Source organism: Nothobranchius furzeri, chromosome 14, assembly GCF_043380555.1.
Source record: "Nothobranchius furzeri strain GRZ-AD chromosome 14, NfurGRZ-RIMD1, whole genome shotgun sequence".
In the NCBI taxonomy this organism is placed as follows: domain Eukaryota; kingdom Metazoa; phylum Chordata; class Actinopteri; order Cyprinodontiformes; family Nothobranchiidae; genus Nothobranchius; species Nothobranchius furzeri.
This window is the reverse complement of record NC_091754.1, coordinates 55,433,242-55,459,636: the sequence shown is the minus strand read 5'-3', so window position 1 is coordinate 55,459,636 and position 26,395 is coordinate 55,433,242. Positions and strand designations below refer to the sequence as shown.

At 40.7% G+C, this 26,395-nt stretch overlaps 1 protein-coding gene across 1 annotated transcript in view; it reads right to left on the bottom strand.

Annotated features, from left to right (window-relative positions):
* Positions 1–26,395, bottom strand: part of mgat5 (alpha-1,6-mannosylglycoprotein 6-beta-N-acetylglucosaminyltransferase) — a 133,524-nt gene that overhangs the window by 40,143 nt on the left and 66,986 nt on the right. Inside the window, exons 5-10 of the mRNA XM_015952524.3 lie at positions 22,687–22,776; positions 18,236–18,307; positions 10,322–10,483; positions 8,856–9,025; positions 8,646–8,780; positions 2,763–2,896 (exon numbers count right to left, since the gene is read on the bottom strand). Of these exons, the coding sequence (XP_015808010.3) occupies positions 2,763–2,896; positions 8,646–8,780; positions 8,856–9,025; positions 10,322–10,483; positions 18,236–18,307; positions 22,687–22,776 (763 nt within the window). The remainder of the gene's footprint in view (positions 1–2,762; positions 2,897–8,645; positions 8,781–8,855; positions 9,026–10,321; positions 10,484–18,235; positions 18,308–22,686; positions 22,777–26,395) is intronic.

Below are 26,395 nucleotides of genomic sequence, written 5' to 3'. Positions count from 1 at the left end.
TTATATATATAGATATTAATTATAGATAAATTATACATTAAAGTTTATCTACTACTAGTTCACAGTATTAATTATAGATATAGATATTAATTATAGATAAATTACAGATTAAAGTTTATATACTACTAGTCTACCTGTAGTATTAATTATAGATATAGATATTAATTATAGATAAATTACAGATTAAAGTTTATATACTACTAGTCTACCTGTAGTATTAATTATAGACATAGATATTAATTATAGATAAATTACAGATTAAAGTGTATCTACTACTAGATCACCTGTAGTATTAATTATATATATATATATATATATATATATATATATATATATATATATACATATATATATTAATTTTAGATATATTAATTACAGATTAAAGTGTATCTACTACTAGATCACCTGTAGTATTAATTATAGATATAGATATTAATTATAGAAAGATTAATTACAGATTAAAGTGTATCTACTACTAGATCACCTGTAGTATTAATTATAGATATAGATATTAATTATAGAAAGATTAATTACAGATTAAAGTGTATCTACTACTAGATCACCTGTAGTATTAATTATAGATATAGATATTAATTATAGAAAGATTAATTACAGATTAAAGTGTATCTACTACTAGATCACCTGTAGTATTAATTATAGATATAGATATTAATTATAGAAAGATTAATTACAGATTAAAGTGTATCTACTACTAGATCACCTGTAGTATTAATTATAGATATAGATATTAATTATAGAAAGATTAATTACAGATTAAAGTGTATCTACTACTAGATCACCTGTAGTATTAATTATAGATATAGATATTAATTATAGAAAGATTAATTACAGATTAAAGTGTATCTACTACTAGATCACCTGTAGTATTAATTATAGATATAGATATTAATTATAGAAATATTAATTACAGATTAAAGTGTATCTACTACTAGATCACCTGTAGTATTAATTATAGATATAGATATTAATTATAGAAAGATTAATTACAGATTAAAGTGTATCTACTACTAGATCACCTGTAGTATTAATTATAGATATAGATATTAATTATAGAAAGATTAATTACAGATTAAAGTGTATCTACTACTAGTCCACCTGTAGTATTAATTATAGGTATAGATATTAATTATAGATTAATTATAGATTAAAGTTTATCTACTACTAGTTCATCTGTAGTATTAATTATGGATATATATATTACTTATATATATTAATTATAGATTAAAGTGTAACTACTACTAGATCTGGACTTGGTCATTGGACAAAACACCAGCATAGAGTCCCGAATGATCCTTAACTAAGGTTTTAGCATAACTTGGTCTTGTTGACTGCATCGTCCATTCGATCATCACTTTGATTTTAGTTTGTTTATTTCCATTTTATTATTATTTCCATCATGGGTTTTGTTGTTGCCCTGTGGCTTTTACATTTTGTTGAATCTTCAGGGCCACCATAGAAATTTGGTGTTTTATGGTTCTCTAGTCAATTTAAAGTGACAGTGTGTATTTTCCTGACAATAGGGGGCAGTAGATACCTAAATTGTTTAAAGCAAGCTGCATTTTTGTGTTGGAGTAAGACCGTACCAATGGATCCCCAGTAGGGTCAAAAATAATTCTGCTTAAAGCTGAATTTCCATTAATAATAGGCCTAAGCTCCTCTGTTTCATTGTATGTGTTCCTGTCTCTTTATTTTTGCAAAGCTTTAACTTTTTTTTTTTTTTACCTTTTATCTATTTATACAGTTCACACATCAGAATAAAGTCATTTTGTAGGATTATAACAAAAGTAAGTCCTACAAATAACTTTAGACAGAAGTTGCCATTTGTTTGAATTCTGGGCAGTTGCAGATGTAATGGCTCTCTTCAAAATTTAAACTCTTATTGTACAGTTGTAAAAAAGTTGGGCTGAAACAAGTTTGACCAGCCGGGGTGGAACAAATTTTAGTTTGTCGTTCCCGATAAAGTTGCTAAAATATTTGGCGTTACCAACTCCACCTAAAATCCTAACTGAAACAAAACCTAATCCTAATCAAACACAAATGTGCAAATATCACTTATACATTTAAATATGCATAGCTCACATTTCTGTCTATAGCTTGAGGATAAGGTGTTGTTGAACAACTTTTATATTTATTCATGCCTGGAACTGTAGCCTTTCTTTGGTTTTCACACTTGGTCAAACTGCTGTGCACTTGTTACACCAGCGATATCATCTAACCTGGCAACTCTTAGCTAGAATTTGTCCAAAAGCCCATGTGCTTTATGAGAAAGACGTACCCTATTCCGCAGACAAAGAGCCTATTCAGGTGCTGTGGCATTCTGCACGGCTCCAGGCTTCCCCTCACAAGCGGGGACTGCAGAGGTAACATTTCACTTTCTCTGAACCGCGGGAGAAAGGTCAGAACCCCAAGGGGGGCTCGCTTCCTTTCCTATCCAAGAACAGCGGTTCTTTCACTCATCTGCCTTTGGAGATGTGGCCCGTCTCAGCTGCACACGCGCAGCTATAAAACCTCTATGTCCTACTTATAATCACAGCAAAAGGGAGCGCTGAGTGTCTGACCTCCCATTAATCTGCTGGATGAAAATCCATTAGCAGCATCGTCATGGGTTTTAGTGTTTTAAGCCACTTTCTGGAGCTAAATCAACTCTAAAAAACAGTACCAACCTTAGAGATATTATATTTCCCCTAATTCAACAACTACAGTTACACCTAACTAACTTTCTCTGCCTTAGCATGACTTACGAAACATGGTGTTAAACTGCTGTGGGTTGAGGTTCCACTTCCCCCACGGCGTCTTATGCCCTTTGGACTGGGCGTAGTGGGCGTGGTTAAACTCTGGCTCCGTCCCAAAGGAATCCAACACCCGCAACATGCACCTGTGGGATGAAACACCGCATTCAACGTAAATTCACAGTTAGAAATGAGAAGCTGCTGTTTATATTTCAGTGTCGGACTCGGTGCCAAGTCACAAATAAAATTCCACAATTTTCCATCCTAGACGGATAACATTTTCCTTTAAAATAATCTGAGTAGGAAATGGTTATTAGTTAAAAAATGTAGATTATTGTAAAATATTGGTGCATAACTTTTTGGGGGGGTAAAACTGGACACATTTTGGTAGTTTTTCGTAAACCATAAAATTTTATACATTTTAATGAAATTTATTTATGACAAAATTTTTACTCCATAATAATAATAATAATAATAATACATCCATCGGACTATGGTGGAACGTCTTTCTTGATTAAAATAAACCATAAAATTGTTCAAGTTTCTAATAGCAGCCAGTAATTAGCTACTGAAGTGTAGCTGTTGTGGTGAATAATTATTTTTTTGGTGATCTGATTGGTGGGTCACGGCCAGGCTGAAAATCGGTGGATTACAGCCACTAGCTGATCGATCAAGTATCCATACATGTCCGAGAATCATTCTGAAGAGAAGAAAATTGCTTCAAACTGGCAGCAGACTTTGGAGCCACACACGTGGGCTTCTGCATCTAAACACAGCAAAATGAAGCCATTTTTCAGCGGCGGCTCGCCCACTCTAGATGCGGCACAGCTGGCTGTGTGAACTGTGTGAAGCCCTGGGAGAGTAAGGAGCTTACAAAACAGATTCACCAGAAGGAAACTTTCACCTGAGAGTAAAACAACAACGAGCCCACATGCTGCATCCACTCACTCCTGAGAAAAACAACCCTCATCTGTCCCCGGTAAATGGGCCTTGAACAGACGGAGCCAGAACATGATGCAGCTGCTCAAACCTCGGAGTTGTAAGAAGCCGTTCAGGTAAACATTCATGTGCTTGGTGACTTTTGATGCATAGCTCAGGCGGGCTGTCTTTAGAGTGAGACTAGAACACATCAGAGCTCACCCAACGTGGTTTTTAACAGTAAAACATTAATATTATGAACACTGTAATGCACACACGAGAGAAACATGGTCACATGAGTCATTGAAGCTACATTAGATACACGATTATCTTAGTGAAGCATGTTTCTGTCACCAAGCTGATCGCAGAAATATTTTCAGGTATTTCTGGTTCACGCTGCCTAATAAACCAGCTGGTTATGTCCGAAGACGGGGATGACGGTAACTATCGGGTTCATCTTTTGGCACGTGGGACATGGTGCGGAATAGGGTTGGGCCATTTGTATAATTTGTCCCATCGCCAATCGTCAGTCCAATAAATGACGCTGGGCAATTTATTCGTGTATGTGACTAATTCAGCATCGTAATGATGCACGGACTTATTTGCGAATACAGTAAAAGTACAAACGCTCATCTTTTTTTTATTTATAATTGCTGGAAAAGAAAGTTTGATTTATGTTTTTGTTTAATTTTGTATTTGTAGTTTGGTAGAGTGACGTATAAACGGCTCGTATTAAACACGGTTAAATTGTTCAAAAGCAGCCTCGTCTGTTTCCCTGCGGTGCCCACTATTGTGGTATTTTATTTAAGTAAAGGGATTTTTTTCTGAACAAAGGCTACTGCGTTTCTATCTTTGATGACTTTCGACGCATCTGCTCGCAGCCAGAGGTCACATGATCCGTTTTTCCCCATCAGTTTTGTTTTTAAAATAATTAATATTCATTCAATTTCAGATGCGGAGAAAGAGAGAGATAATGCACAGATGTGCTGTTGATGGAGATCTTTTCTTGTTTTTTTACCTTTGCGATGTTCTCTGTGCGTAACGTGTGAAATATCTGTCATTAACAAACTTACACATGGCAAAACAAATAAATAAACAAACAAACTGCCTCTTGTATAAACAAGACTCAGCCCATCGTCAATGGTCGAACAATTCATCCCATCGCCCAACCCTAACGCTAACTCTTACCAGAGTGAGCAGCTAACGCAGGGTAAACTACGAAGTGGTGGGAGTCCCGTAAAATGTTGGGACAAAACATAAAATACAATTAGCCTGTAGGGATGTCAGAAAGTACCAATACACTGAAATGTCATGATATTTTGTGCTATGATGCTAAATCGATATTTTAAAAGCAGCCTATTTACATACCAACAGTTGCTGTATTTCGTTTGTGTGGTGCAACTCAAACTCTGACAGCTAGGTGGCAGCATTTTTTACCGCCTTTATTCTGAATGGAACAAGATCTCGCAACAACATTGGATGTGTCTGGCCCGAGTTTTCCAATTAAATTCAGTCTTAAAAAAGCAAACATCGTCTTGCTTTTAGCATCTGATATCGTATCGTCTCCCCTGTACTGTGTTATATTTTATGTTGCTGTCAGATTCTTGCCAATACACACTCCCTTTTAGCCTGGAATATGTTAAACTGTTTATAATAGTTATAAACTACAGATCAAACTGGGAAAAAAACTAACGTGGATAAAACTACCAGAACGTTTATGTGCCAAACTTGGTTCTCAATCAGGGTGTGCTGCTAGCATCAGTTGTTTATATCGTTGACATCAGCTGGAGAGAAAGCGTCTCATATCTTGGTTTATGGGACTGGGGAGACGATTCTCACACTTTGCACATTTGAGACTGGTGCAGGGTAATGACACACAAACAAGAGCTTTGTGACTTTACCTACACCATAGCAAAGTGTAGAATATCTATGTCAGTGGTCCGCAAATGGTGGCCCGCGGACCACGTCCGGCCCGCGAGCCCTCTCTTTGTGGCCCCCAAACCCTGCGCGCACCCCCCACCGCCATCCCCGACGGCCGACTGGGAGGTGTAGGATAGAGCTGAGGAAAATAATCAAAATAATCAATGCATAAGATGCGGGCATAAACGGTTTTGCATCATAGAAGAGTACCATAATCAATTATAGTGGAATGTAGTTTTGTTATTATAACGGCAGCACCAGCGTAGCATCCACATCTGTCAGAGCGGTGTTCTGCACATATGCAAACTGTTGTAATTCCTACAACGTTCATCTGATTTGGATGTAAATACCCTCAAATAAAAGCTGACAGTCTGCAGTTAAAGCATATCTTGTTCGTTTCATTTGATATCCATTGTGGTGGTGTATAGCGCCAAAAACGTTAGCATTGTGTCGATGTCCCAATATTTATGACCTGACTGTATCTTTATGTCTTTACCTTAGCTACCCTATACCCGGATAACACTGGAGAGAGACCGTCGTATTCGATGTTTTCTAGATCTACTGAGGATACAGAACCAGCATAATTCACATTCTGCATATTTGTAACTCATGACATGTAGTAACAAAGTTTCCTTCTTTACTGCATCTTTAAACAACACTATTTTAGTATTAGCAGTAGGCTACAGTTTATCTACACAGGCTAGATCTATGTATAGGGAGCCTAAGTCTCCTCCCTTTCCGGTCCGCTCACGGGTCCCTGGAAGAACGTAAAAATTAATGCAAGTCAACGGGGCTAAAAACGCTGTTATCTAATCCACTTTGCCTTACGCCCTGGATCACACATATGTTGTACTACAGTTTAAATGAAAAGTAATGATGGATGTTTAGACCACGCCAGTAACGTACTTTGAGATTTATCAGCTTGTAAAAGTTCGGAATCAGCAAAACTACAAATTAAATATCGGCACGTCGCATATGTGACGTTACCACGTAATCTCCTCTCCCCTAACGTAGCTGCTACTTACCAAACGACCAGATTTATGGTGGTTATTTCCTCCTGTGGGAAGTTTGCTGAACTTGCAGCCATTTTCCCTCCGTTTTTTTCCGTGTCTGGTTCGATGACGTCACTTTTTTGAAGCACATTTGTAGTCCTGGACTTATTTTCACACAAAACCTAAAATCGCACTTTCCCCCGCTTGAAAATAAGCTCATTCTTGGTATCAAAATGCATCTATAAAATTCACGGATATCATATGTGAAATCCACGGCACATAACAAGCAGAATTAGAAAATCGCGTTTTTAGCATCGTTGACTTGCATTCGTTTATTGGTTCTTCCGGGCACCCGTGGTCCGGAAGTAGTTGGGCGTGACTTAGGCTCCCTATAGGATGATTCATATTCTGCCCATTTGTGACCTATGTTGGGTAATGACAAGCAAACATTAGAATTAATCTCGGTGGCAATATTAATCTCAATCTAGATAGAGGAAATTAGAGTATATCGGAGTTATCTGGATCTACAGAGGGTTTAGAGTCAAACTGTGTACACACTTATCCATAACACAACTTACTCTCTGCAGATCTGTGCCTCATGTCGGGTATTGACAATGTAACATACAGTAAAATCACGTTTTCTAGATCTGTTTAGTGGGTCTGTACAGGGCATGGAGAAAAAACTTAGCCAAAACGGACTTTTTATGACTCATGTCAGCTAACGACACACAAACATTAGCTTTATTTTTTTACTGCATCTTTAATCTGCACCTAGTTAGCTTTGGACAAAGTATAAAAAACAGTATATTTAATATTTTTAGACCTATGGGGTTGGGATTGAGGGCACCGAGTCCAAACAACTCGTATTCTGCACATTTGTGACTCATTGGATGATGACATACAAACATTAGCTTAATTCTCTATTGCATATTTAATCAGCAACCAGTTAGCATTAAGCAATTGTATATAAATATTTAAGATCTATTTCCAAGTTTCACTCTCAGATTTATGAGTCAGGAATGTAAAAAGTCAGCAAACTTAAGAAGTTTATGTTAGCTAGAGCTGAAAAAGCACAAATGAGACAAAGTGGCACCAGGGATATTTACTGGTTACTAGACTAATTCACATATTTACTGCAGCTACACTGGCGGCGTTTGATATAAACAAAACCGTGAAACAACAAAGGCTTCAGTGTACTCAATGAAAATCACTCAGAGGAGAGAAATGAAGAACAACGAAGAGCTGCTGTTACACAGAAGGCCAGGAGGCTAGGGCAACAACACAACATATTAATCACAAACCTGACAAACCTCCTCTAAACACAAAAAGCAGCAGCAAGATTTATTCTTTCCTTGAAATCTGGGGTCTTAATATGCAAACAAAGCTAGTGTCTTCTGTTCACAGGCCGTCTCCTGTGATGATAAACCCGAGCCAAAGGCAAAAATGGGATTTTTATAAGGGGTTATGGGCTTCTACGGCCAGGAAACAGCAAAGTAAAAGACGTGATTGCACAGGAGCTGATTAGGTTTTATTTAACGGAAGGAGGATAAGTAGAGGGAAAAAACTGTTTATATTTCACAGAAACACATAAAAAAGGCAAACTGTGCCAACAGTGGGAGTAATAATCCAGAAAAACCACCGCTGCGCCTTACATTTAGCCTGAGGAGGAAGGCATTTCCTCTGGGTGCGGCGCTGGCAGACAGTTTAAGGTGTTGCGTCGCTCTCAAACAAAAGCTGGTGACAAGCTGGAGGAACCAACAGGAATCATTAGTGCCCCTCAGACTCACGGTTCCACCTCTTATCCTGTCAGGAGGGGCGGATGGCTGCTTAAAAAAACTAAACAATAAATCCTCCTCAGTAGCACTCAGAGAGAGAATAGACTCGGTCAGTGACAACGTCCTGAATGGACAGTCCTCAGGCCTTCTGGGAAAACCCGGGTTATGCAGGAACAGAAAAGAGAGCCATTGTCCCGACGAGTGGCAGACGCGCGTCATGTGGAAGGCATGCAGCATGTGAGTGAGGCTGCTGACCCTGAAGCTGATGGCCTGATAAAAGATGCGCTTACTGGTAGTGGACCCAAGAAGGACCAAGAGTCTTCTTAAACTGGGTGAGACCCACGATGTCGATGTAGATGAGCTCCACGATCTTGTCCCCCTGAGTGGGACAGCTGGACTTGTTCCCCATCACCTTCCGCATGATCCTGTGGAGGAAGAGGTGGGAATTATTTGTGTCAAGCAGCTTAACTAGATAAAAACTGAACGTGCTAGCTACTGACTCCTTCAGCTCGGCCAGCGATGCGGAGATGCGGACTTCGTGACCCAGTAGGTACAGCGTGGTGATGAGGTCGCTCCACTGGACCAGCTCCCCCAACGGGCCGCCGCTGAAGGCGTTCTCTGCGATCTTGAAGCCCGACTCCTTGGTGAGCAGGCCCAAGTGGACCAGGATCTGATGGAGGTGGTAAGAAGATGAATAAACTGATACCAAACACTTAAAGGTCTCGTTCACGGAGAAACGGTAATACTCGTGCTTTTATAGACACAATCAGTCAAGCCGAGCTGCACGTGAATGCTGGACACGATCCTTTAATCAGCTGCCATTTCCTGCATTAGCCGCTGAAAGGAAACGGACAATAAAACGATCAGGCCTCAAAAATACAATACTATTCATGGCCCCGCCCACATTGGCTTGTAACCACCCACAGGAAGGACAGAGGGCGTGTTTCAGCTAGTAGATGCTAACCATTAGCATTAGCAACTTCACAGCATGGCAGAATATGATTAGGCTTGTGTTGTTTGTGGAGATAAAGCATCAACGTTAAATTTTTTACCCAAGAAAGAAGAACAAACGGAGGCAGCGGAAGAGTCCTGTAGCTGTTAGCCAATCAGAAGGGAGACGTTTGCATACCATGACAAAGACTCATAACGCTGTTGTTTTCTCACAAAGCCTCTCTTCATACTAGAGCACACACACTTACAACAGATTTATTGAACAGTTTTTCTAAAAATCGGCACCGGTATCAGCCACTGAAAGACCTTTATCGGCCAGTATCTGATTGTAAAAGCAATACTTCTAAAACTGATCTGGATACATTTAAACTTAAATCTCGTGCAAATAGAAGGTGCAAAAAAGAAATTCATGTAAAATTGGCCCTTAAACTGAGTATGGAGTGAAAAATGAGCTTTATTTTTCGTTGTAGGCTGTCTTGTGTTGAAAACGACACTGATGAATAAAACAGAACAATACAGGAACCCGCCCACACAGTGAGGTTCGGGTAGCCAGAGGGGGAACGCAGGATAAAATAAAACCCAGCTTTGTTTGAAGTGACCAATGTTCCTTTTGAGAGTTCGGCTCTGAGCCAGAGAACAGTCATCAAGGATTAATATATGAGGATTAATATCCAAAAGAGATTAACAGCTCACACAAAGAACTGGTGAGGGAGGAAAACATTCTAGAGAGAAAATGCTCTTTGTTTGATTAGAGCTAGTTTTAAAGGACAGATAGTGAAAGTTAGAAGATCCAAAGATAGAAAGAGGACAGTGCTTTGCATCAGCACCAACCCATCACTGATTTATGATGTGAATTTTTCACAGGACCAGTGGAAAAAGAGGAGTACATAATTCAGAGCTGGGAGCAGCCAGCAATGGAAGATCCATGTCAGGACTTCAGGGACAAAGGATGGTCTACAGGTGTGACTTTAACCGGACGCTTTTGGAATGCTGCTTGGGAAAAGAGAACGCTTGCCTTCTTTCTCCGCCGCTTGCTCAGGTTCTGCTTAGCTGCCAGCGAGCGGATGGCGCCGACCCACGGTTCAGCCATGCGCTTGATCCTCAGCATCATCCAACGAAACTCTTCTCGCTGCGACATGGAGCGGTAAAGCCCCTCGAAGCTGGTCCGGATCTCCGCCTGCACAAACACAGTTCACACACCTGCTGTCAAAAGGCACCTGTGTGTGTCGAAGGTGTTCCATCTGATCACTTCAGAACGTCAGACTAACGGCATTTACAGGAATGCAGATAGTGGAATAAACAAGGCTCTGGCGTCACTGCCTGTTCTTCTTTGACTGTCAGAGACTGAGGTGACCGACATCTTTACAGATAGAGGCAAAAAGGGTTTTAAAGGGTACAGAAGCCTGTTAACTCTTCTATCACATGCTTTAAAACTCGAGTCAGTAAAAATCAAAGCCAAGTGGACAAAACTGACCCAAGATCTAAAGAAATGTTAAAGTTGACTCTAGAGGCTCATTAAGGTCACTGTAGTAACCACCAGAGGTCGACAAGGTAAAAAATAATAAACGGTCATAATCGATTTATCCCTGTCACTTTCATTTCTAAAATAATAATATATATACATTAAATTCCATCTAATTTTTATTTAATATTTATTCCTAACATGCTGACCAGAGAGCCCCAGTAACAAAAAGGAAAAAAAATCTTGAATCGTAAACAGCAAACGAGTTTTACGTTTTATTGTGTTTTACGTGGTAGAAATTAGGGGTGTGTACTGGTGAAAATCTGGCAATATGATATTTAACAATATACGGGGAACAATACGATATTTAACATTATTGGGGGGACAATACAATACAATATTTAACATTACTGGGGGGACAATATGATATTTAACATTATAAGGGGGACAATATGATATATAACATAATAGGACAATTCGATATATAACATTATGGGGGGACAATACGATATTCAATTTGATATATAACATTATTGGGGGGGGGGGGGGCGCGACACAATACAATATTTAACATTATAGGGAGGACAATATGATATACCGTAAATCCTCCAATACAGGCCGGTATTCAATTAAAGGCCGGGTCTCCAATTGTGGCCGGTGTCAAAGTCGGTTGAGGTAAATAATGGCCGGTCTCTTATTGTGGCCGGGTGGAATGTAGTAACAAGCAAGTTTGAGCGTCCCAGCGGCAGGGTTATAGTCCCCAAATCAACCAGCAGGAGGCAGTAGAGGTTCAAGCAGACCTTTATTAGGCTTTTTCTTCAACGCTTTGTAACGCTACAGACACGATCCTCTATCACGCTCCTACCACACAGAGTCACGGTGTCAGTTAACCATGCTAATTCAACCCACTCCACAGAACACACATCAACTTCCCTGTGGCTTACATAACACTCACACAACACGCAAATCAGCACATAGGAACTAGCAGAACGATAGGAAACACATATAACACAATACCCAGAATGCACCTGGCTTACAACCCCAGCCAGGTCATTACACTATCAAGTTCAAAGAGAACGTGCTGATTATGCTGCAGAACACTCTGGAGAGCAGCAGTAGGGGGTGTATGAACTAGTCAACTTCACTATAGGGACTTTTTATGCCTGTCGTCGACTAGTCGCTGTCACGTGATAATGACCGGCAAGATGCAGCCCTCGGAAAAGACAGCAGTCTGCTGTCAGCAGGTGACAAGCTCCTGCGCTCGGGGGTGGGGGGGTGGGGAGTGGGGGCAACGCGCTGTGCCAGACCGTAGGTACTGACACGCGATCGTTCATGTTGGTTCATTTCCTTTAATGTTTTCTGTCTTTTATTTGCGCCTGATGCGTTTCGCTGCATGCTGTGGAGCGGGGCGCTGCGCGCATCACTTTGTCCTCCGACGCACTGATCACTGATACGGCCGACAAACAGCGAGCACTCCGCTGTTTTTGCGGTCGGTAGATCTTTTAGAACTGCAGTTCAAAGGTAACTCATGAGGTGAATATATATGAACCCAGGTAGCAGTTTTTCTTAAGAATTGAGAGGAGATGAAGGAAGATAATAAACAGACAGGACAGAAAAATAGTCAAATAAAAACAAGTTAGTTTTTGTACCTGCTGTTGCAACAAACAGCCACCATTGAAGGTCATCAGAAGTGAGGAACAGAAAATGAAATAATTATTTTAATGTTTAGAGCAGCAGGAACTCCGAGAGGCTGCAGGCGCATCAGTGAGTTTGCGGCCGCTGCGCAGGGGGAGGGGGGGAGAGGGCTAAAGCAGGGGGAGGGGGGAGAGGGCTAAAGCAGGGGGAGGGGGGAGAGGGCTAAAGCAGGGGGAGGGGGGAGATGGCTGAAGCAGAAACTACCGTTGTTAAAAGAAATGTGTTTAACTTTGAAAATGTGGGCGCAATTTTAATTGTCAAAAACTCCAAGGAACATTAGTTCATTTTGCTCAAATGGAAATAGAGGCCTGCCTCTAATACTGGCCCTCCTTCCAATAAAGGCCTGGAGCTTGATGAGCTTGAGTCAAATAGAGGCCCGGGCCTGTATTAGAGGATTTACGGTATAACATTATTGGGGGGGGGGGGGGACGACACAATACAATATTTAACATTATAGGGAGGACAATATGATATATAACATGATTGGGGGGGGGGGGGGGGGGACGACACAATACAATATTTAACATTATAGGGAGGACAATATGATATATAACATTATTGGGGGGGGGGGGGGGGGGGAGACACAATACAATATTTAACATTATAGGGGGACAATATGATATATTACAAGACTAAAAGCTAGACAATATTTGTTCATTTTTACACCAAAATTAATCAGAAAGTCTGGCCAGATGCATCTGAGACACAATCAGCTCTATTGCGAGATCTCATTAGTCAATCAAAGTGAAGGTGATAAAAACTGCTGCCACCTAGCAGTTGGGAGTTTGAATTGCACCTCACAAAAGAAAAATGTTAGTAAATGTTAATAAATTGATACGCTGCTTTAAAATATTGATTTGGCATTATAACATTAAGCCTTAAAATCACTTCACCTTCACTTTCAGTGTACTGATATTTTCTCACAGCCATAGTAGATTACGTTAGAAAAAACCTTCACTTCCAGTTTTAAAGAGGTTGTTTTGAGATGACTGAGAACCTTCACCAGCATTTTGAGATGATTCTTTTAGTGTTTGGATGTTTGTCATCTGAACTCTCAGGTTATTTGAGTGAAAACTAAGTCCCACAGCAACGAGAGATGGAGTAGGTGGAAGAGTTAAAAATGGCAAAATTTTGAATAATATTGTATCTAAGGAATGGAGGCGGTGTTCTCATTTGTAAGTGTGGCATCATCAAAATGAGGAACCATTTGGTTGGCTGTATTATGGTTTACCGCAGTTTTTAAGAGTCACAATGTCAAAAACACTATTTTTTCCATTATAACTGTTCCATTCCGTTCAACATTAGCAAGACAAATTTTTTTAAACAGATGAGTTGTGATTTTTATGCGTATTTGCAATTTTTGCTAATTTCAACCACATTGAAAAGAAAAATCGGGATATTTTTCCACAGCTACACTATTTTGGACCCTGTATTATATCAGACTTGTGAACAGGATGGTGTTAAGCACAACATTATAGCTAAAGACAAGAAAAAAAAGATGTTTGAGGTGAAAAAACCGAATAAAATTTTCTCTAATAAAAAGTGATACTAGACTATCTGCTCTGATTTCCAACACATCTCAACAACGTTGATATGAAACTACCATCTTTGTTACGTTTGTTCTGTGTTTTCTATAAGATTTCCCTTTTAGTGGTTCTTCATCAAGACGAATCAAAGAAGCGATTGAGAAAACAGAGGTAGAGCCAGGACCATGAACAGCGACGAAGGAGTATACAGGCTGGACCACTCTTGGGACGTGGTCATCAACGGAGAAGGCGGGGCAGTAGGGGGTGATATCGTCCTCTGCTGCCCGCAGAAGGTGGCAGTTGACGCCGAAACATGTCAGCAAAGATAAACACAAGCTCTATTTGCTCTGTGTGATGAAGAACCATAAAAATAGTGAAAGTACCAAATGAAATGTGGACACAACATTTGGCCACAGCAGTTATACAGTTTGCTGTGAAGAAATGACATAAAAAGATTATCATCAGAGTATTTTAGACTCAGAACATGACGTGTATGAATGGGACAGCACGAATGGGAGGAAGATGGAGGGGGGAAAGCAGAACCCACACAAACATTAGTAGCTGCTATGGTGGCTAAAACAAGGCTGTAGCGGGGCATCAGCATCCCTCATCGCGACAGGAAATCGCTTCCACAGACGGAACCAATTAAAATCTGGGCCTGAATTAAAATCTCTGAAGCTCGCCTGTGTGCTGCAGAGAGCTCAGTGCTGTTGATGCATCCAGAAAGGAAGATGAAGTGTGCTTTATATTGATTCATTAACAGCAGAGAGGAGTGAAGGGTGAAACGAGGAGTTTGCATTAACGTGAGCTCAACACGTTTACTCTGAGGATGTAAAAACGACCCAGAATCAGAAAAGGTGGAGGAAAATAGAAAACGTACACTACAAAAACACACTGTTCTATTTTATTGCAGCAACCCACAACAACTGATAGCACAATTTGTCCAACATTGAGCCAAGTAAAAAAGAAAAAGTAGTTTGTCTTAAACACAAGATTTTAAATGAAATTTGAAATCTGTGCCAACACTAATATTTAGCACATGTCTACTGTTACTTTGACTTAAAGAGGCAACGTGTAATTTTTTACTATTAATCTCTAAGAATATCCATCAAAATGTTGTTGAAAATTAATTAAATGATTCCCAGTTGTTGAAAAATATTGGTGGCTTGGTAACATATAACCTTAAAAACCGTGTCTAAAATACATTGGACATTGGATTTGGGTTATGCAAATGTAAAGAATGCATACATGTCCAAAACAAGACTTCCTCTGGGACAATCAGATCACAATCTTGTTTTTCTCTGCTCAGAATACAAATCACTTGTTCAGAAGGAACCTGTGACAAGAACTGTAAGAAAATGGTCACAGGACACTGAAGAAGCCCTGCAGGGTTGTTTTGAGACCACAGATTGGATGACTATCTGCCAAGGATATGAAGAGGACATCAATGCCATGACTGGATGTGTCACTGACTATATAAACTTCTGTGTGGACAACATCATACCCACCAGAACAGTGACATGCTTTGCTAATAACAAACCCTTGATCACCAGTGAACTGAAGAATCTGCTAAATGAAAACAAGAGCCTTCAAGGAGGGAGACAGGGAATTATTCAAGAGTATACAGAAGCAACTGAAGATCAAGATCAGAGACAGCAAGGAGGCATACAGGAAGAAGCTGGAGAACAAACTACAGAGGAACAATATCAGAGATGTCTGGTCAGGAATGAAGAAGATCACAGGCTTCAAGCAGAGGAAAGATTGCACAGATGGCAGCCTGGACACAGCCAATGACCTGAACAAGTTCTTCAATAGGTTCAGTTCAGGAACAAACCCAGTATCCTCCTCGCCTGTCCCCAGCCAATCAGACATGCCATCCTCCTCTGATCCAACATTTTCCTGTCACACACCAGCTCTTTTGTCCTCTAACGCAGTCATGGACTCTTCTGGTTCTATAAATCTGTCTTCAACCAAGTCAGGAGATGCTGCTGCTCCATTTACCTCCCCCTCCCACCTATCTGTATCTAGAAGTCAGGTGAAGTGGTAGCTGGAGAGACTGAACAGGAACAAGGCTGCAGGTCCAGATGGTGTCAGCCCCAGAGTACTGAAGGACTGTGCAGAGAAGCTCTGTAGGAATCTGCAGCACCTCTTCAACCTCAGCCTGGCCCAAGAGAAGGTTCCAGTCCTGTGGAAGACATCCTGCCTTGTTCCAGTTCAAAAGAAAACTCGCCCATTAGTCAATGACTACAGACCAGTTGCCCTGACATCCCACATCATGAAGGTCCTGGAGAGACTCCTGTTGGTCCACCAGAATAAGCAAACTAGAACATATCATGACCCGCTTCAGTTTGCTTATCGCCATGGAGTTGGAGTTGAAGATGCCATCATCCAGCTGCTTCAACCAACCCACTGTCATCTGGACAAAGCAGGCAGCAATGTGAGGGTCATGTTCTTTGATTTCTCCAGTGCATTTAACACAATTCAGCCTGATGTACTTTGCCAGAAACTCCAGAAGACACAGGTGGGGGCCTCAACTATCGCCTGGATTAAAGACTACCTGACAAACAGACCACAGTTTGTGAGGCTGAAGAACTGCACATCAAACCAGGCGATCAGTAACATTGGAGCACCACAGGGGACTGTACTCTCACCATTCCTTTTCACCCTGTACACCTCAGACTTCCAGTACAAATCAGAGACCTGTCATCTACAGAAATACTCAGATGACTCTGCAGTTGTCGGGTGTATCAGAGATGGACAGGAAGCTGAGTACAGAGAGCTGGTGGAGCGCTTTGTGGCATGGTGTGGAAACAATCATCCGACCTTGAACGTGAACAAAACAAAGTAGATGATTTTAGACTTCAGAAGAAACAGGGTGGAGTCAAACACTGTTTCCATCATGGGAGAAGAAGTGGAGGTGGTTGAGGAATACAAATACCTTGGAGTTCACCTGGACAACAGACTGGACTGGAGAAAGAACAGTGAAGCCGTTTACAAGAAGGGACACAGCAGACTGCACTTCTTGAGGACGCTTAGGTCCTTCAATGTCTGTAGCAAGATGCTGCAGATCTTCTACAAGTCTGTTATTGAGAGAGTAATCTCTTCAGCCATCGTCTGTTGGGGTAGTAGCATCAGAAGCAGGGACCTGAAAAGGCTCAAAAGCCTAATAAAAAAGGCTGGTTCTGTTCTGGGGATGACTGTGGAACCACTGGAGGAGATAATGCAAAGAAGGATTCTCCAGAGAATCAAGAAAATGATGGACCACCCTGAGCATTCTCTTCACAAGACTGTCCGACAACGGAAGAGTGTCTTCAGTCAGAGGCTTCTTCAGTTTCGCTGCAACACTGACCACTACTGGAGATCCTTCCTGCCAACAGCCATTGTAATATACAAAAACTCTTTGACGACTTGATTATTATTATTATTCTGAGCTATTAGAGCAATCAATTTCCCTCTGGGATTAATAAAGTATTTTTGAATTGAATTTAATTGATTTGTCCCGCAAGCCCCATGCGATTAGCACAGTGCAAAATTAGCCAATAGTGTTCGACACCCGCTTACGTACAGATGTCAATCACAGAGTGTGAAAGCTTTTTCTGACGTACCAATACAGATGCAGAGTTGACCACTTTTCTTATGAACAAGTATTCAATATATACATATAAATATATACGTATATATATACATATATGGACAAGACCACAGGTATGCGCTGAAACAAAAGTCACATTTTTAAGTGACTCAAGGTGGTACAGCTTTTTTTATATGGAGGTGAACGTTGCCAACCTGGTTAGGGGCCACAAAGACGGGGCCGCCTATTGAGGACCACTGGTATATATGGTGAATGGTAAGGTAGTCATTGTCACACACTAGTGAAATTGCATCTCCACATTTGACCCCCCACCCCCACCCCCATCCCCACCCCCCCCCCCCCCCCACACACACACACACACCCACACCGAAATCCAACCCCTTAAAGCTGAGTATCAAGCGGGGAGGCTTTGGGTCCCCCTTTGGGTTTTTAAAGTATTTGGTATGACCCGAGCGGGATTTGAACCTAGATCTCCCACTCGGTGCAGACACTCATACTCTTCCTCTACAAACAGAGCAATGACATAAAACATGAGGTTATATTTGATAAGCATCAGGAGGTATGAGGAGCCTAATCTGTTTTTGTGAAAACAAATAATTTCTGAGGCATTGGTTCTCTTAAAGATGAGTTCACAGCTTTTTCTGTGTGCCTCACCTGCCCAGTGCGGTCTGTTTCATCATTCAGGAGCTTCATCCTCCAGGGAAGACGAGGACACCAGTTCTCCACCTTTATGAAGAAGAAGAAAATCGTGACAGTTTGTCTTTTATGAAGTAAAACCTATTAAAGCTGAATTCTACTTTAACAGTGTGAAGTTTAGACAAAAATGAGACCAGCTGCTGTTTTCTCAACATCCGACTCATCTGTATCTTTTTATGCATTAGACGGTATTTCAGCTCCATTTAAAAACATTTATTATTCCCATTCTTTCTGATTGCTACACTCTGGTTCCTCTGCTGTTGTTTGATTTAACTAAATAAACACTTAAAAGGGCTAAAATCTACTTCACCACAATAAAAAATGCACTGTTTTTCCGGGTAACAAATACTTTCTACCACAAGATGCAACTCTACTAATTTTACCATGATAAAAGTTTACTTGATTAATCTCGAAAAATAATCTGTGTCACAGAAAAATGACAGACTTTTCTTTAGTGGGCACATTTTTTTTCACCTGACTCCTAAATGTTTCAGAGCCACAAACAAACTTTAAACGTAACTTAAATAAACAAAAAGTGTAGTTTATATTTTTTTTATTGTATGGTAAATGGCCTGTATTTGATGTAGCGCCTTCTAGAGTCCTGGAACCACCCAAGGCGCTTTACAACACAATCAGTCATTCACCCATTCACACACACATTCACACCCTGGTGGGGATGAGCTACGATGTAGCCACAGCTGCCCTGGGGCGCACTGACAGAGGCGAGGCTGCCGAGCACTGGCGCCACCGGTCCCTCCGACCACCACCAGCAGGCAACGTGGGTTAAGTGTCTTGCCCAAGGACACAACGACAGCGACAGACTGAGCGGGGCTCGAGCCTGCAACCTTCCGATTACGGGGCGAGCTCTTAACTTCGGTGCCACCGTTGCCCACTGTATCAAAAGCAACCTGGCCTATGAGAAAATGAAATGACCAAGGATGTGCTTAGAGTTCAGCTCTAGCAGACACATCCAGGCCTGATTATTGCTGTAGGGCCATTGAAGGTCCTTAAACCATGACCTTCAAAGGCTCCTACACTACCAGATCAGACTTCCCTTCATTAAACCAGAACATGAAAGAGAGATATAAGGAACCACCTTTTGTCAAGCTTTTTGACAGTTCTATTGATTTATGACCTTTATGCCCTTTCCCCCAAACCACCTTACGTCAAGCTTGACAGGTGTATTGTTTTATGACCTTTTGTGATATGATCTTTAATGACCCTATATGTCAAGAAATGAACTGATGACTGTTGTGTGATGAAGCATGAAGTTATTGTTTGTAGTCCCCTTTTGTCAAGATGTATATTGATGATCTTCTTTGATCTGCACCACTTTACGTCAAGTTAGCTACGAGTCAAATAGAAAACATTCATATCGATATAAAATCTGATCAGAATGAGCCGATTCACTTCTTATACAGAAAAACAATGGTGAGGCTTCATTTCAGGCCTGCTCAATCCTATCAGAGAAATACAATAATGTAACGTGCGTGAAACGGGGTGTGAGTCAGTTACACTCTTTTACTCATTTCTTCGTATATTTTTTAACCGATAAATACCAAATCTACCAGCCTATATATATATATATATATATGACGACTATTAACTCTTCAAAAAATAAGACACAACATTAAATAATCTTAAAAATGCATTTTTTCTTACATTTATTACTTTGAAGTCCTTAAACTTGGCTCTACTACTGCTTTTTCTAATCCTGCAAGACCCCATGGCTATAAACGGTATAAAGGCCATTCAAACAGTTTTCTTCATTTAACTGAGAATATGCTGTTGGGTGAAAGCTGCAGCTGGGTATGACTGTGGACTGGATGGGTGGCAATAGTTGGAAAATGCCAGAATTCTGAGGGGAACAGCTCCTGCCTACATATTAAAAAAAGTACTATGAACTAGTTAATTTTTTTGACGTGTGAACTTAGTTCAAAGGATTTCATTATGAACTACAAGCTCATTTTAAAACGTGTGAATTGAATTTTGAACTAGTTCACTTTGAAATGAACTTCCCCAACTTTGGTTGTTGCAGCAAATCATTTTCATAACCCATGATGAGGTTGGGGGGGGGTCGTTTCGGGTTCATCCAGAGCCAACCTAGCTGGGAAAGCCTAATAAATAAAAACATTGCATATTTACTCTTCGATCTGAAATGTTTGAGTGTTTGTTAGAGTTTGACCTCAAATTTTCTTCTGAGTAGAATCATTTTTAGGCGTGTTAGGTAGTGGACCCTTGGCCTTCCATCAAATCGACCCCCCCAGTTTGCCCCTTCCCAAGGTTAAAGTCTCCACGTGAATTATTCACTGCAAAGCCGGTGTTCCAGTGCGAGCGACTGATAAAGAGATCGATCGTAGCTGCTCCTGCATAGAAAACATATGCATATCTCCATGGCAACTGCGGGATCACGCAACTGACTCGGAGTGAAGCCGGAGAAGGCCGTTTAGATTAGAAAGTGGACGCATCCCAGGTCTTCCCGACATTTGTTTTCTTGTGTTGTTCCCGTTTTAGAGAAGGTAGAGAGGGCTGGAGAGCAGCTCCCCGTCTCGTCCATCTAGCTTCTATTTTAGACCCCGGGCAGGTCGGGCTTTCAGTTCCTATACAATATTAATAACTCGCCATTTTCAGCCTTTATCTGGAAGCATTCGGCTTTGTGTGCAAGTTGAAGTTTCACAAGAAAGACCTTTTGATCAGGAGGTGATGAATTCAATTTGATTAGAAGAGAAAACAGAAAACGAGACTTTAAAGCGTCAGAATCAGTCAGAGTCATCATCAGGTTTAGGATCAGTGTGTGTGTGTGTGTGTTTGTGCGTGTGTGGAACAAAGGTGATGTTACCAGGGAGATGAAACGGTTCTGATTTCAGCTTTTAGGGAATCTAATTACGCTTGGATCAGAACTCAGGATCGGATTAAGAGAAAAGTCCAGAAGCCAAAAAACAATCAGACTTAAAACTGATGTGTAATTTCAGCGTTAGAAAACTAAAGATGGAGGCACAAAGCGTTGCCTGAAGGAGTTAGCCCCGATACCTCAGTGCTCCCTCGTAACAAATGACTCCATCTTTTCATCTTATGTCGGGGGGAGGGAGAGGAGGTTTCACAAAGTCCCTCGCTCTTGTCCACCGCTCCTCTTCCTCTTCTCCTCTGAGTGACTCATCTTCTCTTCCCTCCATCCCCGTCCGTGTCCTCTCCCCTACACTAATCTGCCTTCATGAAAAATCCTCTTTGCTCCTGATTTCTCGTCGTTTTTAGGTTTCGATTTGCAGGACGGTTGCATTCATCTCGTGTTGGAGAGATCTTCGTGAACACCCTCTCTTTGGAGAAATGGAGCCCCAAAGGGACTGATAAGCTAACGGCCAGTTTGAGCAAAAAGGATTCCTGGTGAATAACTACATGATGTAAAATAGACGGTGTAGTGGTATGAAGGTGGGGAACACTCGTTTAATTACTGTCATTTTTGACTCACAATAAAATAATTGCTATGGCATTTGTTATGCTATATATGTATTTATGTTAATGCAACTTTTTCCATTTTTATGCTAGTAGGAAACTTAAAAAAGGTTTTAATTTTTAAAAAGTTGTTTCCAACCACTTCCTATAGCATGACATCATCTGATTCTTGCTCCTTCTGGTTGAAGACATGGCGGGTGCAAATCATCCCGGAAAGAGGTAATTTTCATAAACTTCATTTGATTTTTTCCCCAAACATATTTATAATTATTTAATCATTTAGGTCTCTGGAGTAACTCCCAAAAAATTGTACCTAAGATAAATATTTTTTTTCTTCATGGGCTTATTTCTGTGAGTGTTGCCAGTGGGCACAAAGCGCAGCGCTAACTAAAGGAAGGAACTAGAAGTGAGCCAGATCAGAGCTGAGCTTTAGAAGACAGGATTTGGGTCTTATTTCCTGATATTTGGACTCTCGCCTCTGATTGGCTAACAGCCAGGCAAAGAAAAATGGTTGTGTATGAGTAAAATGAATGAATATACTAAGTCATCGACAGTACTATTGTATTTAGACACCGGTCATTTCAACATCTTTATAATACATACAGTGATTAGCTATTATTTTTGTTTAATATTGACTATTTTTAATAGCCATTCCATCTCTACCTCTTATTGCCCAAAAATTCCCTTTAATGTTTGAACCAGAAAAATTATTCTTGCTAATCTTTTCTTCTGAAAGTGAAACAGCCTCTAATTGTACACTAAATGACTTGGCGATTACATTTTTGGCTGAATATTTTTGTGAGAATGGAAGAAAAATGGTCCTTTAGAATTAGAAAACCCTTTTAGAATAGCAGCTAATGTGTTTCTTTTATAAAACAGTTTTTATAAAACTCTATCAAGTCAAGTAGCTTAATTGGTCCTAGTTTAATTCCACGTTAACAAACAGCAAACGTACACACCTCGCTGAGGTAGATGAAGAAGGAGCAGGTGGAGCCATCAACGCCATAGTTGGAGTAGCAGGGGTCTGAGCGCCACATCTCCTTCATCCACTGAGAAAGAAAAGAAAAAAGTTAAAGTCTGAAGATAAAACCTACAAACACTAAATTATTTTCCCAGAATCATTTTGGACTCTTCTTTAGACAAAATTGCCACGTTATAAAAATCTAATCTAAATGATTTAGCAGTCTTTGGTTGATGATTTTCGGTAAGTAATGGTAGCGAGAATGTTTTTTGTTGGGGAGCATCATAGGTGTGTCTATTGGGGTACGTGGATATGACACAATTTATTTAGTGATGCACCGATATGACATTTTGGGCCGATTTCAATATTAGGATCACTGTTATGGCCGACAACAAATATTTGCCGATACAAATATACTGACATTAATGCTTCTAAAATTGCAGATTTAGTACAGAATGAAAATTATTAAAGCTGAATTTATGTTATTATGTACACACAACACACACATTTACGATTCTGAGATGATTTCATTCACTCACTAAACTAATACACATCACCCCCTCACCCTATGAAACAAACAAATGGAGATGAGATGGAAAAAATATCGGTTGTTAATATCGGCCAGGTTTTATTTATCGAACCGATACTGATTTGTTAAAAAAATGACCAACATCGGCCGATACCGATATTGGTGCCAATATATTGTCCATCCCTAAATATATTGCTATACTAAAAGCCAGACGATATTTGCCATAAGACTGAATTTAATTGGAAATCTCAGACCAGATGTTTCCAAGACATCCATCTCCTTGTTCCGTCAGAGTGAAGGCGGTAAAAACTGCTGCCACCTAGCAGTCGGTGTTTGAGTTGAATCACAAAAAAGAAATACTGAACATCTTTTCATGTAATTTCTCAATAAATAAAACACTGCTTTTACATATTGATTCAGTATTATAACACTGAATATTGTGATATTTCAGTGCACCAATATTTACCTACATCCCGATGGGGTCTACAAATCAAGTTGGGCATGAGCTAGGAAATACGCCCTTTTAGGCATTTTTTCAGGATTTTCTTTTCTTCTGGTGAAACGACTATTTATGTCCCGCCATTGCCCAGTACTACCAGCGTGGCCGATCAATGTATTGAGCATTCCTCTTTCTTTTTAGACTAGACAGAGATAAACTTACAGCCAAAGCAATGGAGCTGAATTCTTAATTTTTTTATGCGACAATTATTGTTTAATTAAGTGCCTAAAGCACTCATCTCTGCTACTAAAATACATTAGAGGTGTACAGTTAACGGAGTTCGTATTTCCATCTCAGCTCACAAATGCTAGCCTGGCAAGCCATCCTATACATGTATAGTCTGGCCATGACCCGCGTACAAAGCTCAGTCTTACCCCCAAATTCCACTACCTCCGCTCCGCTCCGACACGAACGCCGGAGCAAAATCTGTCCCGTTGTAGTCAATCAGAGCAATTCCACTACTGCGGCCGTGCTCCGGCAGTGCGGCGCCGTGCGCCGCCCTCTGTTCCGGCGTCCGGCAAAAATAGAATCGATCCTATTTTCGCCGGACGCCGGAGCACCTCCGCAGTAAATGGACAGAAATCACAACCGCCCAACAGGAAAAGGAGCAAGCACAACTTCCGTTTTTCACAATAAATCGATAAACAAAAGGCGTTTTTTGTTTCATATGCACAGGTTTAACAACTTTTAACAACTATCAATGGCGGCTGAAGTTTAAATGCACAAAAATAAGCCATAAATACAGTTTCTACTATCAAAGTAGTCACACTTTGTTGATCCAAACACTGCTGATCTCTCAACACAAATGATGGGCAGATTAAACAGTTCATGTCGATGCTTCTCCCACACAACGGGTGTTTGGATCTAACTTCCGCGTTTATCGCTCGGACTGTATCGCAAGATCTCGAAAATCCCGCACATGCTTGTTTGCCCACCTCAGGTCTCCGCACCAGAGCGGAGCCGTTGTAGAGCGGGTACCAGTAAAAATTGAGTTCGGAAGCGAGCGGGGGCGGAGCGGAGGTAGTGGAATTTGGGGGTTAGGGGCAGAATCTATGGTTGTCCTTCAAACAAAAGTCTAGGACCAATCAGAGCAATGATGTGAGGAATTCATTGCTACGGAAATCAGTTAACGGGGCAGTCAGCCATTCATCGTCCTTAAAAAAAAGACCTAAGTACCTCTATCGGACCTCAACTCAAAGATAAGCTCAAGTCTAAATCACCCAACGTTGATGCCAAAGCCGTTTCAAACGAGCGCCGTTCCTGATCCAATATCATCGTTGTGGTTTTTCTCCATTGCAGCTTTGGTGCTAAGCCTGTCGAACGCTGTGAGTGGCCTGGCCTAAATTAAGCCAAGCCAATAGCGGACCCTCTGAGGCCACAATGGAGCATGGCTTAACCAACCTACAGAGCTAAATCATTTTTCTACTGCGATGGTTTGTCCAGATTTCTAGGCTACACAGATACAACATTCCTGAAAGCAACGTCTTTTCTAACTCAAGTATTCTTGTTAAACAGCGATTTAAAATCTCAAAATATTTGAATAGTGATTTAAAGACTGATCTGAATAATTGTGACTTAAATAGCAATCTAAATAACTATGATGCAGACCTAGATATTTGTGATTTGAAAACAGTTATAAAGGACCACGATTATGTTAATTTGTGTGTAGATGTTATTTACTGCTAACATCGTCACATTTTCCTGGAGAAACAGAGTAAAAAACAAGAATAACGGGTAATAAAGTAAAGGAGCAGACGGATGGGAACACAGCTCCTACTTGTCCAGATTTCTGTGGTATTGCCAGAATCACTGTGAATATCCTGCTCAGTTCTGAAGACTGAAGCAACACCATGCACACTGACTTATAGTAACCTTGGACTGCCGCACACAGAGCAGCAGAAACTCATCACATCCAGTCTTGGCTCACAGGCTGAAATGAGTCATTTAAGCGGCACCAAGACTGTCGTGTTTTCTTTAACCCAGAAATAAAATCGCTCCTATTAAACGAAGAGAATTCGTTTGTCAGATGTTATAAAATAAGTGCTGAAAAAAAAAACCTGCCGTGGAGCTCCAGTTGACGCTCATGAGTGTGTGTATGTGTGTGTGTTGTGGCTTGGGCTGGAGCTCGTTTGGAAATGCTGATAGTATCAGAGGAAGACTGTGACTGGCTAAGCAGATGGTGTGTATGACAGGGCCCTATCAGCTTCAGGGACACCAGCATGCACACACACACACACACACACACACACACACACACACACACACACACACACACACACACACACACACACACACACACACACACACACACACACACACACACACACACACACACACACACACACACACACACACACACACACACACACACGCAGAAATTGTGCATACATTTGCATCTATACTGAGCTACCAACTTCCTTTTAAAGATCCCGACACCTGCTGTTCCAGCTGGAAATGACGGCTGTGGAGTAAAACCAGAGAAGCATATTGATATCTGAGTTGATTCATCTACATTTGTATCACTTTTGATTTTCCCGTTATCCTGGCACTCCCAAGTATTTGACATTTAGATCACTCCGTCCTTACTGTGCATAACTAATGTAATCCTGACATTGTGCATGGTGACTCTGACTAAAGGTTGGTCATTTGATACTCTTGATAAAGATGGTGTTGTTCTTT